The sequence below is a fragment of the Lycorma delicatula genome, chromosome 6 (genome assembly GCF_047948215.1).
Source record: "Lycorma delicatula isolate Av1 chromosome 6, ASM4794821v1, whole genome shotgun sequence".
NCBI lineage: Eukaryota > Metazoa > Arthropoda > Insecta > Hemiptera > Fulgoridae > Lycorma > Lycorma delicatula.
Genome location: NC_134460.1, coordinates 124,694,303 through 124,711,579, shown reverse-complemented (window position 1 = coordinate 124,711,579; position 17,277 = coordinate 124,694,303). Strand labels below are relative to the sequence as shown.

The 17,277-nt window shown below is 30.2% G+C and overlaps 1 protein-coding gene across 2 annotated transcripts in view; it reads right to left on the bottom strand.

Moving 5' to 3' along the window:
- The window catches only part of oaf (BRICHOS-like domain-containing protein out at first), a 701,440-nt gene extending 685,016 nt beyond the window's left edge, over positions 1 to 16,424 (bottom strand). For both annotated transcript variants that reach the window (XM_075368481.1, XM_075368482.1), the window contains exon 1: positions 16,218 to 16,424. In XM_075368481.1, the coding sequence (XP_075224596.1) occupies positions 16,218 to 16,322 (105 nt within the window). In that variant the 5' untranslated portion in view covers positions 16,323 to 16,424. The remainder of the gene's footprint in view (positions 1 to 16,217) is intronic.
- Positions 16,425 to 17,277: the final 853 nt, after the last annotated feature.

Here is a 17,277-nt window from a genome sequence, read left to right as displayed (position 1 = left end):
GCTTACTAAACAAATCAAAATGTGTTCTCACGATGACAAAAATCGGCTATCAGATTATCGTTTTGGCCCATAAGTATGAAACTTGTAGACCAATATTTGGAACCCACACGGTTGGTCTAGTGGTGAACGCGTCTTCTCAAATCAGCTGATTTGGAACTCGAGAGTTCCAGCGTTCAAGTCCTAGTAGTCGGTTATTTTTACACGGATTTGAATACTAGATCGTGGAAACCGGTGTTCTTTGTTGGTTGGGTTTCAATTAACCACACATCTCAGAAATGGTTGAACTGAGACTGTACAAGATACACTTCATTTGCACTCATACATTCATCCTCTGAAGTATTATCTGAACGGTAATTACCGGAGGCTATACAGGAAAAAGAAATAAAGGCCAATATTTGTAAAATTAAAGATATTAACATCGTGTTTATATCCACGATGTGTCATCTTTGAAAGAAACAATAGAAACCTGATCTTAAAACATATAGCAATATCCAACTCTACCAAACCGGATTGTAAAATTATTTCCGTATTACTCAACACCATATTTCGGTTAACAAGAATAAATCTTATTATACTTGAAAACGCTTTGTTAATTTGTTACGGCTAGCAAAGATTTCGTCCGGATTCGGTTCCTCCGGGGAAATGAAAACTTCCTGAAATTCTGAGAAGTTAAATTAAAGGGTGAATTTAGTTGTTTATGATTTTTAACCTAAAAATATTTTTAAAAGTGGGTCTCAAAACACAAAACTTTGGGGTAAAAATAACACGTTTTTGGGTTTAACGTAACAAAAATTTGTTAAACGGTTGTAAATTAAGTTGTATTTTTTTCAATTAGAAATGTAGGAAATTTAATTCTGAAAAGATCTTTGAAAATTATTTACGAAAAAAAATTAAATATCGGAAACTGAAATCTAACTTTATTAACTGAATTATGAAAAAATATTTTAACAGCAAGAAATAACTAATTTTGTTCATAGGTTGAAAATCTCATCATTTATTTATTACTTTTTTATCACAATGGATTAATGTTTTTATACTTTGGAGTAAAAATAACATTAGAATGAAAGAAATTCATATAAACATATATCCTAAAATGCTTTGTTTGCGAGTTCGGCTTGTGAAAGATTTCGTTCGGAAAAACACTAACCCGGTGAAATTAGGTCGTACTGAAATTTTTAGGACTTAATTTAGGAACTTAATTTAGATTTATGGGTTTTGACCTGAAAAATTGAATAAAATAGGTCCCAGAACCGTATCTGCAGTAGGTTTTGAAAAATCTTGAGTGAAACCAATAGATTGTGGTAAAACCCTGTTTTTTAATATTCAACGTACAATAATAACTTTGGTAAATGAGTAATAAATACATAAAACGTTCAAACAAAACTTGTAGAGAACTTAATTCTAAATAAAATGGTTTAAGATAAATAGATAAAACCGGATGTAGATAATGAACTGGCTGTTTATGATAAGAATAAAACTTGTTTTGTTCAAGTGTTCTCTCCAAAACATGGAATGCAAAACTACGATCGGCTTATCGATCCGAAGATTACGAAAAGTCGCGCTAATTGTTTTAGGATCTGGAATCCTGCGATTCGGAAAGCATATTTCATATTCTACTGCAGCAGCAATAGCGTTACCATTACAATCACCCAAAGTGAATACCATATCAACATATTACTCTGTTGTAAATAAACAAAGATACAACAGAAAGGTTTGAAATATATTTATCATGATTCGACCTGGTCCAATTAAATTTGAAAAAGGGAACAATAGTGAAATAATGATGGAGTCACAAAGCGACTATAATAGAATGTAATAACTATACCGCAACATAAATATTAAAACACAATTTGGTTGATGATGTGTCTAAAACAGAAAATTGTAATAGCCTGACGTACGGGTAATATCATCCATTGTAACAAACCCTGATAATAACTGCATACATATTTATAAACGATTTCCGCTCCTCGCTCTAACCATTTCTCTCGTTTATCCCCGCTAACGTCCCGTCAAAAACTATTCTCCTGTACAGTAAACCTTAACTTTATATATACCGGGTAACAGCAGAGGATATAAACAGCGACAATGAAACGAGAGTAATGTAATGACTTAAACAGTCCATTACACAAACCAGCCTATATTGAACAAAGTACTAACACAATATGGGACAACAAAATTAGCGGCAGTTTCCACTGTTCAACAAACTTGGTATTGCTATATTAACTTGCTGACTAGCAGTTCGAGTAATAACAAACAAATTCATATAAAGAGAACATAGGTAAAATAAACTGTTTTCACCAAACAGAAAAATATACACGTATTTAAATCTGAATTCTAACCGGCTGTTTATAAAAAAAATGCCGACATTTTGCTGATTAAGTCCTTTTACACCTTAAACATTTCTTGCTCCTTTTATTTTTCTTTACTAAAGTTCGTATTATCGATAAAAAACCAAGGCAAAAAGTTTGGATAGTTTTGTTACATCAAAAACTAAGTTGCTTTTTTTTTTGTTTCATTAATTCACTAAATAAACTCGAAGCTAGTGCGTAGGAATATTAAATGTAATTCTTTTAGTTTATAAAAAATGCCATGCCTGGCCGGAATGGAAGCCGGGAACTCCGGATGATGGGACGAGACGTTTAGAAATAAACTTTTTAACAGAGCACCTGTGGCAGGTAAAAACATGTGTTTTTTTTAAAAAAAAACATCGTTGGATGTAAAAGCAACACACGCTATACTTAATATTTTTCCATTTCAATGTTTCCGATATGTGTGTCCGCTATAGACTAAAAAACTGCTGGACCGATTTACGCCCTAAGTAAAAGGGAGAAGGGAAAAATTCGGAAAAGGGAAAATCGAAAATGGTAAAAGAGAAGCTAAAAAGGGAAGGGGAAAAGATAGAAGACTGAACCATTTTTGGTTCAGTCGATTGCAATCAAAAACGGAGGTGAAAAACTAGATGTTACAACAGTCCTACATCCAAAATTTCAACATCCTACGGCTAATCGTTTTAGAGCTATACGAGATACATACGTACGCATAGACGTCACGCCTAAACTAGTCAAAATGGATTCAGGGATGGTCAAAAAGGATATTTCCGTTAAAATCTGAAAACCGAAATGTTTCGCAATCACAATACTTCCTTAACTTCGTACAAGGAAGTAAAAAGGGACTGAAAACTTCAATCTTTAAATTTTGATGAAATTGGGCTATATGCCCTTGGAGGCTGAACCCTTCTACACTTTATATATATTAAACAATTTTTTTTTTTGTTTTTCAGTAGATAAAACCCTTTTTTAAAAAGAATGATTAAAAATTGCAATATTTAAATTTTTATTAATTTGGGAAGTCTGGGGTGGGGGATATGTGCCCTTTGGACAGCCAGAAGGAATGAACCTCTTCTTCTCCTGTATTATTTCTAATTCATTTATTTTAAGGTTGAATAAATTAAAAAAATGTTTTTTGAATATTACAATAATTCTTTGTCCATTTTTTTTTTTTAATTATTTCATTAATTCACCACATAAGCTTCAAAACTTGTACATGGGAACATGGAAATAGAATATTTCAGTGTATTATAAATGCCATGCCTAACTGGGGTTCACCAGACTCCAAGTATAGAAAACCAAGTTGATACCACTCTGCCACAGAGATTAGTAATTAGAAATAGAAGCCCAATTCATTTTCAGCTATAATTCACTTTTTTGTATACATTTTATGACTTCTCTTTTTGAATCTGCTTCTCTTTTGAAAAAAAAAAAAATTTGGATAATTTTAATTGTTTATAGCATAATTGTGAAGCAGGGTTATCAAAATGTCTGAAGTAGGTTAATAGAATTTAAGAGATTTTTAATCCTTCTAACAGTATACTTCTGATCCTAAGGAATTAGCTTTCGAAGTTTGGTTAATGTATAATAAACAATTTTCTCACAATCAGATTTTATTTATTACTTTCATTAATCATATTACCATTAAGGGTATTAAAATAATGGTATCCTTTAGTTCTACTGAGGGGCTAATATGGATCGTATTATGAAGGGTTATGTAAGCCTATTACGTTCAGAAAGGGGTAAGCTTTTAAACAGAACAGGAATTTTTCATTTATGTATTACAGTTCTTGAAATTACTGAGGGGCATACAAACAAACTCTGTCTTTATCCAATAAATTTTTATATATATATAAAATTAATTATGCAATAAGCTAATATACAATAATAATTGATGTAAAATATAACAGAAGGAATAGTATAAAACAAAAGGATGGATTCACCTCCTCAAAATAAAATATTAAACAACTGGAGTTCAATAATTATACAAGTTTTGTAACAGTGACATCTCCAATTTGAAGTGCGTAGTTAAATAAGAAAAGAAAGATTAGAATTTTATAACAAAGAAATTGATAAATTATTTCTAAAGGAATTGTAATTAACGAATTAAAAGTGATAATTTATATTAATGGTAATACCATCTTATGATTAAATATAAATGATGATATACCCAAGTTAAATTCTATTTTAAGAGGAACGATATGTACATACATAAATAAGTACACACTCATTCGCAGAAAGGTGATCATTAAGTTGTATGAAAGCATCAAGCTAACGACTGATGTTTTATTCAATATTTTCAGACCAGAATGATATTTACTTTTGTTCATTGATGAATTGTAAATCGGTTACATCCTTATTTTATATTTAATTATACCATTAAAATTCAACAGTTTACCTTACCTCCCTTCATTTTGTAATTGAAAAAACAATCGATTACTTTTTTTAAACAATGGATATTATGATATTTAAGGAGAAAAAAAATAAAGCAAAACAAAATGTATACTTTTAACTTTATACATTCAACAACAAAAAAAAATACCATATACTTAGTACAAATAAAAAAGCTTCCACTTGATTCATACTTCACACATGAAATTAATTCATTACTAATCTTTTAATTTAATTTATGAATAAATTTGGAAATAAATTTAAAAACCATACAAACTCAAGCTAGAGATTATTTCTTTTTCACAATGCCAGAAGTAAGATATATTAATCAAGAATTTTTTTTAATATTTTCCCTTATTAATCAGCATTATGTGTACATTTCAGTAACATAAAAACATAACTAAACACATTATGAAAAATACATGATAATTTTCATGGACTTAAAATCTATTAGTAGATAGGTGGCAGTTAAACACAAACATGCATAAATCTATTTACATAAAAGGTCAAAATGTGAGCTTCACATCTCTTGTATTCAGGATGGATAATTTCTTTTCGATAAAATAAATATATTCCAATCTAAAGGTATTTATGATATAATAAAAATTAAAATTTAAAGTTTTCTATTCTTTTTTGAGTGTAATTTTACCTTAAGGATAATCAGTCCTTGAAACAAAAATGCTGAAACAATTATCAAATTATTAACACAATCATACCATAAAACTGGAAAATTGTGATAAATGTCTTTTAGGAGAGAAACCCCAGGAAATTTAACCCAACAAGCAATTAGAGTTCATTGGGCAAGTAGTCGATCTGGTTGTTCCTGCACAACCTTCTTACCAGATCATATAAAGGAAGATTCAACAGCTTCCTAGATTCTTAGCAAAGCGTAATAAGATCAAACTTACTGTCCAGGAACTGAAAATGGAGAAAAAGGAAAACAACCTTCAGTAAATAGCAGAATATTATTTCTGTCTATATACTTTCATCTAGCTACTAGATATATTTCTGAGAGGGACATAGTAATGTTTACCATTGCTGCACAGCTTTGAATAACAGTTATGAAGGAACTGATGGTAGAAGCAGTCTTTGGTCAGACACTAAGTTTATTCTAAGAAAGGAGACAATTTTTATTGCCTCAACTGACACCCGTCCTTATAACAAATCCAAAAACTTCTTTCATTATGTTGCATCAACACAAATTCTACGCTATAAAAAGCAATCAATAATTCAAACTGTTTTCAAAGAAACTTAAAGAAGCGCATCAACCAAGGGAAACCAGCGTATAAATCACTTGTACTTAAATCAGAAATTATACAATGTATTTTAAAGATTAAATAATACTTTTAAAGAAATAAAGTACATGTAAAATCAAATGAGGCCAAGAACTTGGAGAAATCAGTAAACTTCATCCCTTGCAAACTGATAACTGTTATACATTTGCAACATATCAAGTAGAGCACAAAATATAAAATAACTGCAGTTGATGTCATATATAAAATTGAAGGGTAAATATAGAAAACATGAAGGGTAAGTATAATAATCTCAAATAAAGTAATATTTAGTGGAGAGATCATACCATCTTTTTACATACATTTTAGATGTGTAAACTAGATTATGAGTAAACAAGATGAACAGAAAATGGATAGGAATATTTATCTTAAAAAAATTTCTAAGAGCCTCTACTTTTTTAGATCCTCTAGATTAATATCACAATCATCAAGAAATTAAATATATTAGCAGCTTGAAGAAACAAAAAAAATTTAATTCAGTACAAATAGGATATTATTACACTGACAACATATTTCAAACTGAAATTCTGATGTCTATTAAAATAATTCTCTTAAATTAAGTTTCAGGGCATAGTCATACAAATATTTTATTTCCTAGAGAATCAATTAAAATGAAGTTATACTATTTTTTTTTTTATCTTTTGATTAAATAATTAGCAGTACAAGTATGCATTGTTGTAAATGCAGCTCATTGTACACCTTAGTCTTCATTGTATCTAAATTGAACGGCAACTCATAATTTAATCTCTGGTAATTAAACAATAACATCATGTACTATATAACCAATTAACCAATTCTAGCTTTTAAAAATGGAGGCTGAAATCGGACAGCATTTCTACAACAGTCTGAACCACACATAAAAGACCAATATAATTAAATACCTAATCGTCTAATAACTCAATTACCATGTTAAACTGCCATATACAATTACACAATACAAACATAAAACAAATAATTTAAGTTAAATAAATTCCTTGTGCAATCACTCTCCTAATAAGATTGAAAAACCAAAAAGGAAAAACAAAACTTTATAATAATTTCTATCACTAATATATTATTTGATACACAGACCAAAGACATCACTGAGAATTGCCAGAACTCATCAAATAGAAAATGCAGTCTTCTCCTTGTTATCTGGGTGCACAGCAACTTGCCAGTACCCATCCTTCAGATCTAATGTAGAGACCATTTCGCATCTTGAAGCATGTCTATATTGTTGTTGATTTGGAAAGCAGTCTTTCGTAATGTTGTTCAGTTTTCTGTAATCCATGCAGAAATGCAGGTATACTTCTTGACTAGATCAACAGGAAAGGTCCAAGGACTATCCGAATCTTCAATGACCTATTTATTTTCATATCCTTCATCATCTTGATGACATCATTTTGTTTTACTAGAGAGGCAGGCACTGTGGTGGTTGACAAATTGGCAGGCATCTTCCAGTCGATGCAGTGATATTTTATCTGTATGGCTGTAGGAATTTTATTCTGTTGCAAAGACATCCTGATATTCAACGTTAGACTGATGTAGACGCCTCTGGTATTCAACATCTAATGCAGCACTTCCATCTGATATTAAATTTTCTAAGTGCTCATCCATTCGTCCCTTTTTCTTCTGAATACAGGTTCCCACTTTCCCAGAGCGGTTCCTCTTGACACAGTTTGTTCGGTCATTCTGAGGTTTACTGTTTGGATGGGAACCTTCCTTGTATTTGAAACTAATGAATGGCCAATTTGAATTTCGTTGCTGGGTACTGTACTAATAGATTCTATTACTCCAGCTGCCACCATGACAGGATTTGATGATTCAATCATCACCACCTTCTCACTCCATGACGGTATCATCTTGTCTTTTAATAGTATAACTTCTGATGAACGTGGTTTGCTTCCTGCACTCCACATCGCTACTTCATTAAATAGTCGCAGGAGATGTCAGACATATAAAGTCGTGACGTCATCTCGCAGAATGTCCAGAACAATGTAAAAGTCGTCCTTAATCTCGGCGACGAATATTTGTAAATCTACGCGGATAACAGGTAGAATATCTCCATATATAATACTGATAGAATAAGACCAATCTAATTTCTTCTTTTCACAGACGGTGACAATGTATGGTGACGACGTCTCGTCTAGCGATGGATATCGATGCTCCCATGTCTACAGTTATCTGGCATAGACGACTTTCTACTACTCCGTCGACGAATCAGGCTGTCGGATCCTCTTCTTATCGTCGTGACGTTTAACAAGACTCTAGCGACGGATATCGATGCTCCCCTGTCTACAGTTATCTGAGATAGACGAGGCTGTCGGATCCTCTTCTTACCGTCGTGACGTTTAACAAGACTTGACGGGAAGGTGATATCGCTGGCAGAACCCTCCTCTGAAAAGGAAGGTGCAGACTTCTTGCAATCTGATTTTAGGTCGCCTGGTTCGCCGCTGTTCCAGTAGACTGGTCGACCATTCTTCTTCTTCTTCTGCACCAAACATTCTTCGGTCTCCGGTTGTAATCGTTCTGGTAAATAGCGCCTTCACAAAAATCTTAATATCGTCTCGTTCGCCGACTCCTCGTTGCAGACTTCCATTCTTCCAATGAGGGAACTTCCATTCTTCGAACGCGCCGGCTGCATTCAGTCGCAGAGCTTGAGCAGTATAGTAGTTCGTTGAACCAAAAAGAAGGTGCCCCTTGATCTCGGCGTCCTGTAGTCCATTGATGAATGCGTGTTCTGCCTTCTAGTGGATTTATGCCGGTGGTAGCGGTTGTCATCAACAATGCGCTTAGTTCTTGATCCTGTGGACTGTTAAGACAAGATTCCACGGCGCTACGGGCTACATCCGCTGCCCGTACGATATCCTTTTATAACTTTGTTTACACTCATCGATACTTTCATTCATTTGGGTAAACAACGTAATTACGTCCTTATTAGTAGCAGCCATCTGATCACTAATAAATTACACTTATAAAGAGGGAGAAAACTTCATCAATAACTCAGAAAGCTAACTACAACTGCTATTAACGACTAACAAACGTAAAAATTTCTTATAATACAATTTATTACTCTAAAATTATATAAAATAAAATAATAAATATATATAACATATAAACACCAAAATACAGTACGATTAACTAAAAACTTCATAAAGACCGACAAAAACTAATATTGCATTAACAATAAGATAAAAAAAGTTCATACAATTCACTTTCTGCAGGTATTATTACTTTGACTTTTTACAAAATAACTACCCTAATAACAGAATAGTCACTTTCACTTTCACACCTGTTTACGATTAACACGCGGAACAACTTGTTGTTTTCAATCACTGTTAAAAATGGAATACTCGTGGCGCACTCTTCACTCGTTGTCCCCAACCACTTAATATTATTAATTTTATCACAAATTGTACCAAACTCGGGCTTGCAAAACTACCGATTCTGTCCGCTGGTTCCCAGAAGTATTTATACCTCCTACAAGTACTGGCCTATAAAACCAGTACCCAAACCATCTTTTTGATCGTACAAGCGTAATACTTTTTATTTTCCGAACCTTCTACGCTTTTCTGTACGTCCTTTTTCCAGTCCGATAATCCTGGTCGATCAGGGGTTATTGGAGATGCCATTGTCTGTATTACAAAGAACAAACTGTTAAACGGACCCGTTATTCTAAATAAATAATCTCTCTTGGTTCGTTCTAAATTTTTATTTTTTTATTTTCTTTCTTCTTTTTGGAAGAAACCCGTAACAAAATATGTAAATATTTAAAATTAAAAGACAAAGGAGAAATCAGCAATCAATATCAGAATAAGGAGGCTAAGAAGTGAACCAAATAATAAGTATATAAAAAGAATAGCCTACCAAGCAAGTCAGGAAAATACAAGTATAGATAAAAAGGTTGACATGTTTATGATATAGCCAGTCCTTGTAGTTTAACCCACCGGGTTGGTCTAGTGATGAACGCGTCTACCTAAATCAGCTGATGGAAGCCGAAAGTTCCAGCGTTCAAGTCCTAGTAAAGCCAGTTATTTTAACACGGATTTGAATACTAGATCGTGGATTCCGGTGTTCTTTGGTGGTTGGGTTTTTCAATTAACCACACATCTCAGGAATGGTCGAACTGAGAATGTACAAGACTACACTTCATTTACACTCATACATATCACCCTCATTCATCCTCTGAAGAATTATCTAAAGAGGCTAAACAGGAAAAAGAAAGAGTCCTTGTAGTTTACTTGACTGACTGATTTGTACAATATTCTCCAAGCATTCAAACAACTATATAGCTTTTTTGTGTCAGTACACTATTTACAGATGTAATCCTTGTTCACATGAATGTATCCATGGTAATGGATCAATGCGATCACCCTACCAGGACATAGTGTTAATTAGATCCCAAAAATAGAATGGTAGCCAAAACAGTATAATAAATAGGAATCAATATATTATAGTCTCCACCAGTACAGAGTTAATCTACAAACCTGATTTTTTTTCAAATTAATCTAAAGAAAAAAGTTGATTTGTTATAAAATATATGAAAAAAATGACATAAATATAAATGAATATTAAACAGCAAAAAAATCAGTGTTGTAATTTCTGTGGTAACGGTTTAAAAAAATAAATAGATTTAAAGCAACTATAATTATAATTTAATAACTACTAGCAGACCCCGGCAATGCTTCGCTATTGCTACATATATATATAAATATATGACAGAAAGAGACAGAGAGAGAGAGTGAGTGGGAGAGAGAGAGAGAGTGTGGGAGAGAGAGTTTAAATGAACACAATTGAAAATTTTATAAAAAAATTAAAAACTGAACTTCACAAATTTTACCTTTCACTTATTCTCCTTCCCTTTTCCCTTTCCAAATTCTTCCTTTCACCCTTCTCCCTCATCCCTCTCCCAGTTTCCTTTCCTGTTTTCCCCTCTTGCCCGCGCGTAAATCGGTCCATTAGTTTTTTGGTCTTTAGCGGACACACATATGAACATGCCATATATATATATATATATATATATTTGTTTCGTAAATACCGACACCGGTCCCACCTAGCGAGTATAGTTTTTGCAAAAATATTTCTTTTCACGCAACTAATATTCATATTCAGAATATGAACCAAATCGATCAATAAATATAATTTTTCTAAATATCTCAACCCCAGCGCCATCTAGCGGATTCATTTTTTGCATAGATAATTCTTTCCATGTAAGTAACATATAATCTGAATATGGGACAAATCGGACCATAAATACATTTTTTCGAAATATCTCGACGCCAACGCCACCTAGCGGGTCCAAACCATTCCCCAAAGTTTCATTTCATCGCTATCGGATGAACGGTTTAGGAAGGCATAGGAGCCATACAGACAGACAAACATTCATTTGTATATATATATATATATATATATATACAGATAACACCAGGATTACAGAAATTTTGCTGAGGAAGAAATCTCTTTCTCTAATCGACTGCTTTCTAAGGTGGGAAGCAGTCATCAATGAAAGAGAGAAGATTTATAATTAACTTTACACAAAATAGAATCCATTCTACAAGAAAAAATTGTGATATTTCAGTGTATAAATTCATAAAAAAAGAGAATGATATATATATACTAATAGCTAAATAAAGTAATATTGTGGGCAGTACAAGTTGAAAGTAAAAGGTTAGCCAACAATTTAGTATACACCAATTCAACTATTTAGTTTAATTCGCTTTTGAATTTATGTTTATTTTTAAATAATTTAGATATGATTACCGATTAACATTCAAAATCAGAATCTTGTTCCAGATTTTCATTTTTTGTAAATAGTACTTGGTTTGACTTGTATGACTGCCATGAAAACTTTGCTACCTTTATTAAAATTAGAACAGCCACTATTATTTTTATGACTACTTTACTATAAAAATATAGTAAATGTAATCTATTGTAATCCTTTTAGAGTGAAATAAAAAGTAGCCTACTAAAAATTATGTTTTGTTAATACCCACATTAGTTATCGAACAGAATGTACTTTTTAATCTTTAACAATGCTACAGTTAGTAGTAATACAAACCCAAAGCAATCCTTGTTACACATACTTTAACATAAGAGGAAAAAGACTACTTTTTCTTTCTCCTTCAAAAGATAACTATAAGTAATCAATATATTACAGTCTCCACCAGTACAGAGCTAATCTACAAAAAAATGAATTGTATACAGGCTTGGTGTTGTAATAATGAATGTAAATATTAGTCAGGTGGATAATACTACACTCATTTTTGCCTGAAATTGCCTAAGCAAGTCAGTCATTTCCTACTAATTTAATCAAGAAACCAGTTTACAAATGTTAGTTTAGTTTAATTTCCATATTTTTAGCTTATTCCATTCCATAGTCAATTATAACATATTATTTTTTAAGAGATATATTCTGTTATTTTATAAAATATTACTTTTTAAAACACAATTATTATTCCCTCTTAGCTAAAAAAAACCAAATCTTTATAGAATGAAGTACATAAAAAGTGGGCATAATTTTTAACAAAGCCTTATGCGAAAATTGTTACTTTTTACGCAATAAAATTTTGTGTAAAAAAACTTCCTTCAGTAACAGTTAAAAATAAAACACTTCAATAAAAACAGAAATAAATTTTACTGCATGGTATAACAGAAAAAAATAATAAATAAAAGAAAAACAAATACAACCCAATGAAATTTTCGTTTTTATTCAATGTAACACAAAAGTATGTTATTTCTTTTCTTACATTTCAACTTGACATAACAAATGGAATAAAATATATTTATTCCACGTACCATTAAGAAGTTAAGTTTATGTTATGTGGAACATTCTGACTTAATTACACGACAATCAACTCAAACATATGCTGAAATTATTCATGCAATAAAAATAAAACTCAACATCTTTATTTAAATATCACACTGCATGTCTTTGAAGTTTTCTTAAGACATTAGATAATATAATTATACAGTGAATATACAATCAGGAGACAAATATTTAAGCTTTATTTCTTCCTAAATTTCCATCTTTGAATTTTTAATAATATTATTACACTTATTATTTATTAGTAATGAACACATTTTAGTTTAATAATAAACATTCCATAATACAAGCAGCAACTACATTAGAATATTAGATAACTAAAATCAAGCGTTCAAATTGGGTAGATTGTATAACACTTGAAGTTCCTACTTATTAAATTGTAGGTTCTAACTTAGAATCTATCACTTTGAAGAAAAACAACTACAAATGAATAAATAAATATGATAAAAAAAATAGATTAAATGAAAACAAATAAACATTGGTTTTAAAAAAAAAAACTGAATTCAAAATTTTTTAGCCACTGAAGAAAGGTAGAAAGATCACTTAATACATTTTGTATTAAGTAAGTAAGTTTTTAATTATTTCATGGTATGCTAAGTTGTATAAAAGTTTAAATTTCAGAAAAATTCAGTTTGATAACTGTTTGTAACGCCAGTAGGAGCATTTACATTTATTTTTTTTTTTTTAACATCATTACACCATTGGTAAGAATTACCAATAACATTTTTAATACAGCATATTAAAGTAAAATTTTACCTAAAGAAAAAGCAATTCACCTATATAAAACAAAAAAAGTTACTAAAATAAGTAATATTTATAGCACTGTACAGAATGTACATTAATTGATTAATATTTTCTCTGAAGAAAAGCTGGATAAGTAAATTACTACTTTGCTTAATAAAACACACACATATATATATATATATATATTTAACAAATATAACGATTTACAAACTTAGGGCTCAATCAAAGTTTTTTAGTTGCTGTAATAGTTCAGGCTGACAACTCAACATAGACAACTGCACGCAAAGCTGTTAATAAACCAAGAATAACTTTAACATAAATTCAGTTACTGGTATATTATTTATAGAGTAAATACACCTTAATTATGATTTTGACCAACATCCTATAGTTTGACATAATTGTTCAGATGACATAACTGTTATTATTTCCATGAAATAAAATCAATTATTTAAATCTTTTGATATCTTCCAATATAAAATTTAGTTCATATAAATTTTACTGGCTGTCCATTTATTAAAATAAAATGTAAAATACAAACAATTTCATTACTATATTAACAGATAAAATTTCCTTTTCTAGTAAAAACAAAAATATTTATTGCTTTTCATTTTTAATGTTCAATAATATTACAAATCCAATACAATATTCATAAAGACAAAAGATAAGTCAGCAGAAATTCAAAAGACAAACAAATTATATGTAATGAGTACAAAAATAAAATAATTATTTTATATCTATTTTACAAGTTTACAATGATGGCCACTATATGATGCCGCAGGTTCCCAAATCAAATTAATATTTATTTTTGTTGTTGGTGGTAGTCAATTAATGCTACTGCCTCAGGGCTGACCAGTCAAAAATTGGTATTGAAAAAATATTTTAATCGAGGTTAAAACCTTATGTGAGGAAGAATATTTATAAAATAAAAAAATTATATTGAGTTCAATTAAGTTGAGTTTTATTCAATTATATTGAGTTATAAACTCAATATTATTAACTTATAATGAACTTATCAGTATTATGAACTTATAATTAAAATTATTGCATTTTTTCAATGTCTGTCATGAATTCATTTACCCAATATTTTTGTCTTTAAACATCAATACTATTACCACTTGTCTTGGCCAACTAGTTTTTTTTATCAAAACTTTGGATATAGATGTTATTTATAATGTAATTCACTTACTTGAATACATTTAAATTTAATGCAACTCTAATGTTATATCATTCTTTTCACACTCATTCTAAGATAATAAAGAATTACAAGATTTGAATGCACAATACTTACCACCTGTTAAATAGCAAAATAAACAGTTTAAAAACACAAAAATAATACAAACAGAAAGGTGTTAATAAATATTTTAAATAAAAAATGTTGAATAAGAGCATCTAATAAAAAATTTCAATCAAGTATTTCATAAAATTCAGTTCAAAATATTGGTTGCCTACAACAGAAAATACAAATTTCAATAATTAAAAAAAGGTAAAAAAAAAATTATAAATTAATAATTTTATAAATCGAGAATAACACATTTTAAATAACAATATAAGCAAATTCTACTGAAAATGTCTAAACAACTTCAATATCTATACATGATACAAATAAAATTAGGTGAAACAATCAGACAACATTCTAGCATAATTTTATTAGTTGATTATGAAAATGTAATACTATGGTTATAACAAAATTACTGAATATTAATATAAAGTATCCATGTAAAAATCTACAGAGTTAATAAATAATTTAACTTAAAAAAAGGAAAAATATCAATATGAAATATTCCTAATTAAATACTGTAATTTCATAGAAAAATGATAAAAATATTAACAGTAGATAAATTTCCACTTTAAATTAATCAGGTTGCACAGAAACAGTGAATAATTTACATATTACTGAAGCTTTTCTAATTATTGAAATGATTAGATCACTAAATTAATTTTAAGGAGAACATTCAAGAAAACAATTTTGTTCATGTGATTTTCACGTTTTTCATTTTAATTACTTCAATTAACTTCATGGTAAACAAAAACAAATTTTTTAAGTAAAATATACAACCCAAATGTTATAAACATGGATTGTACAACTTTTGCATCATTTTCTCTTAGATTTCCCCAACATGTTTATATCTGCATTGAAGTATAGTAGAATAAAGCCTCTCCTAGTAACAAAATAAACAATAACCGAACACGATAACATACAATCGCTGGCACGTTATCATAGCGCAGAATAATAATCTGTACTGTAAAATTAAAGCAAAAACTTAAAAAGGTAATATAATATAACCTAACATTCCATTTGCCGAACGGGATTAGTCAGGGACAACATAACCTAACGCGACCATAACATAACCTTTACATTCTGATATCAAACAGTACGAAACTGTACACATTCAGTACAAAGTGACCAAAGTTTATTATACAAAAAATAGATTTGTATTATTTAGAAAAATATTAATTTCAATAAATCAAAAGTTAGTAAAAAAAGCATCTTATTTCAATCATTAACTTTGAAACATTTATTGATATTTTAATCCATTCATTATATTTTAAATGTATATTTATTTTTTAATAATAAGATAAGCTTGGGTTAAAATATAAAATAACGCAAACACGTTTGAAATGAAGTTTATAACATACATAAAATAATAAACTTAAATTTACCTGATTTTTAACGTTTATTAGAAGCTGTGTATTTCCAATATCAATACAATACAGTAATACGATGATTCCTAATCGAAACAGTCCACGGTTAATAGATCGACTCATTTTTACGGTGTTTATAAACAATATCACGCAAATTCTATAACACACCAACTCAGCGTACCATGGTGGAAAGCAGACTGAAGGTTTAACAGACAATGTCTTATACTAAAACTGAACTAAAATGCCGTCAACTGAGCAAACTCGTCAAAATAGCACTCATTGAACTACTGCCAGAGCGATCTAGCGTAACTTTAGGAAACTACATACTGCATTCAAAACCTATACACCATTCTGATTATTATGTTATTCAAATAGCGTGACACTATACCTTTGCCTCGCTGGTTGCTAAATCTCCAGTTTTTACTTAATATAATCATCAGGAAAATTATAAAAATTTGATTTTATTATTAAACGCTAATTAAGATGGTGCTCTTTATTTTGCCGTACCTGATATTAATGATTGTCATGTAGATAATTAAGTAATTAAAAATGTGAACAGATAAAACAGATATTGAAGAAAATTCAAATGATTTAAACGATATTAGTATTACAATGGAATAAAGACCTCGGATTCGTTCCCTGGAATTTTCCCATCTCTCACGTCATTCATTTTACTTCTTTCATTAAAATATTTGCATAACATGTAGAAAAGGATAAATTAACTAATAAATAAATCTAATGCAAAAGGAGTCAAAAAGTTAACTTCACCACCATAAAAAAACAACAGAGAATTTTTTTATTTACTGAAAATACAGTTGAATTTATCTCCTTTTCTAGATAATCACTAAATCTATTTAAATATTTTTAACGTACCGTGACACGAGTTTTTTCTTACCTTTGATGAGAAATTTTTTCCACGATGAATTATTCAATTTATTGGAGTGATATTTCCGTTTCGCAAGGGCCTCATCCACGGCACAAGGACAGAAATTAAAGTGGGTATAACCACACTGTCCACTTGAGTTTTTTAGGAGATGGCATCTTGCCGAGTTAGATGCATTGTCATGATGCAGAAGCA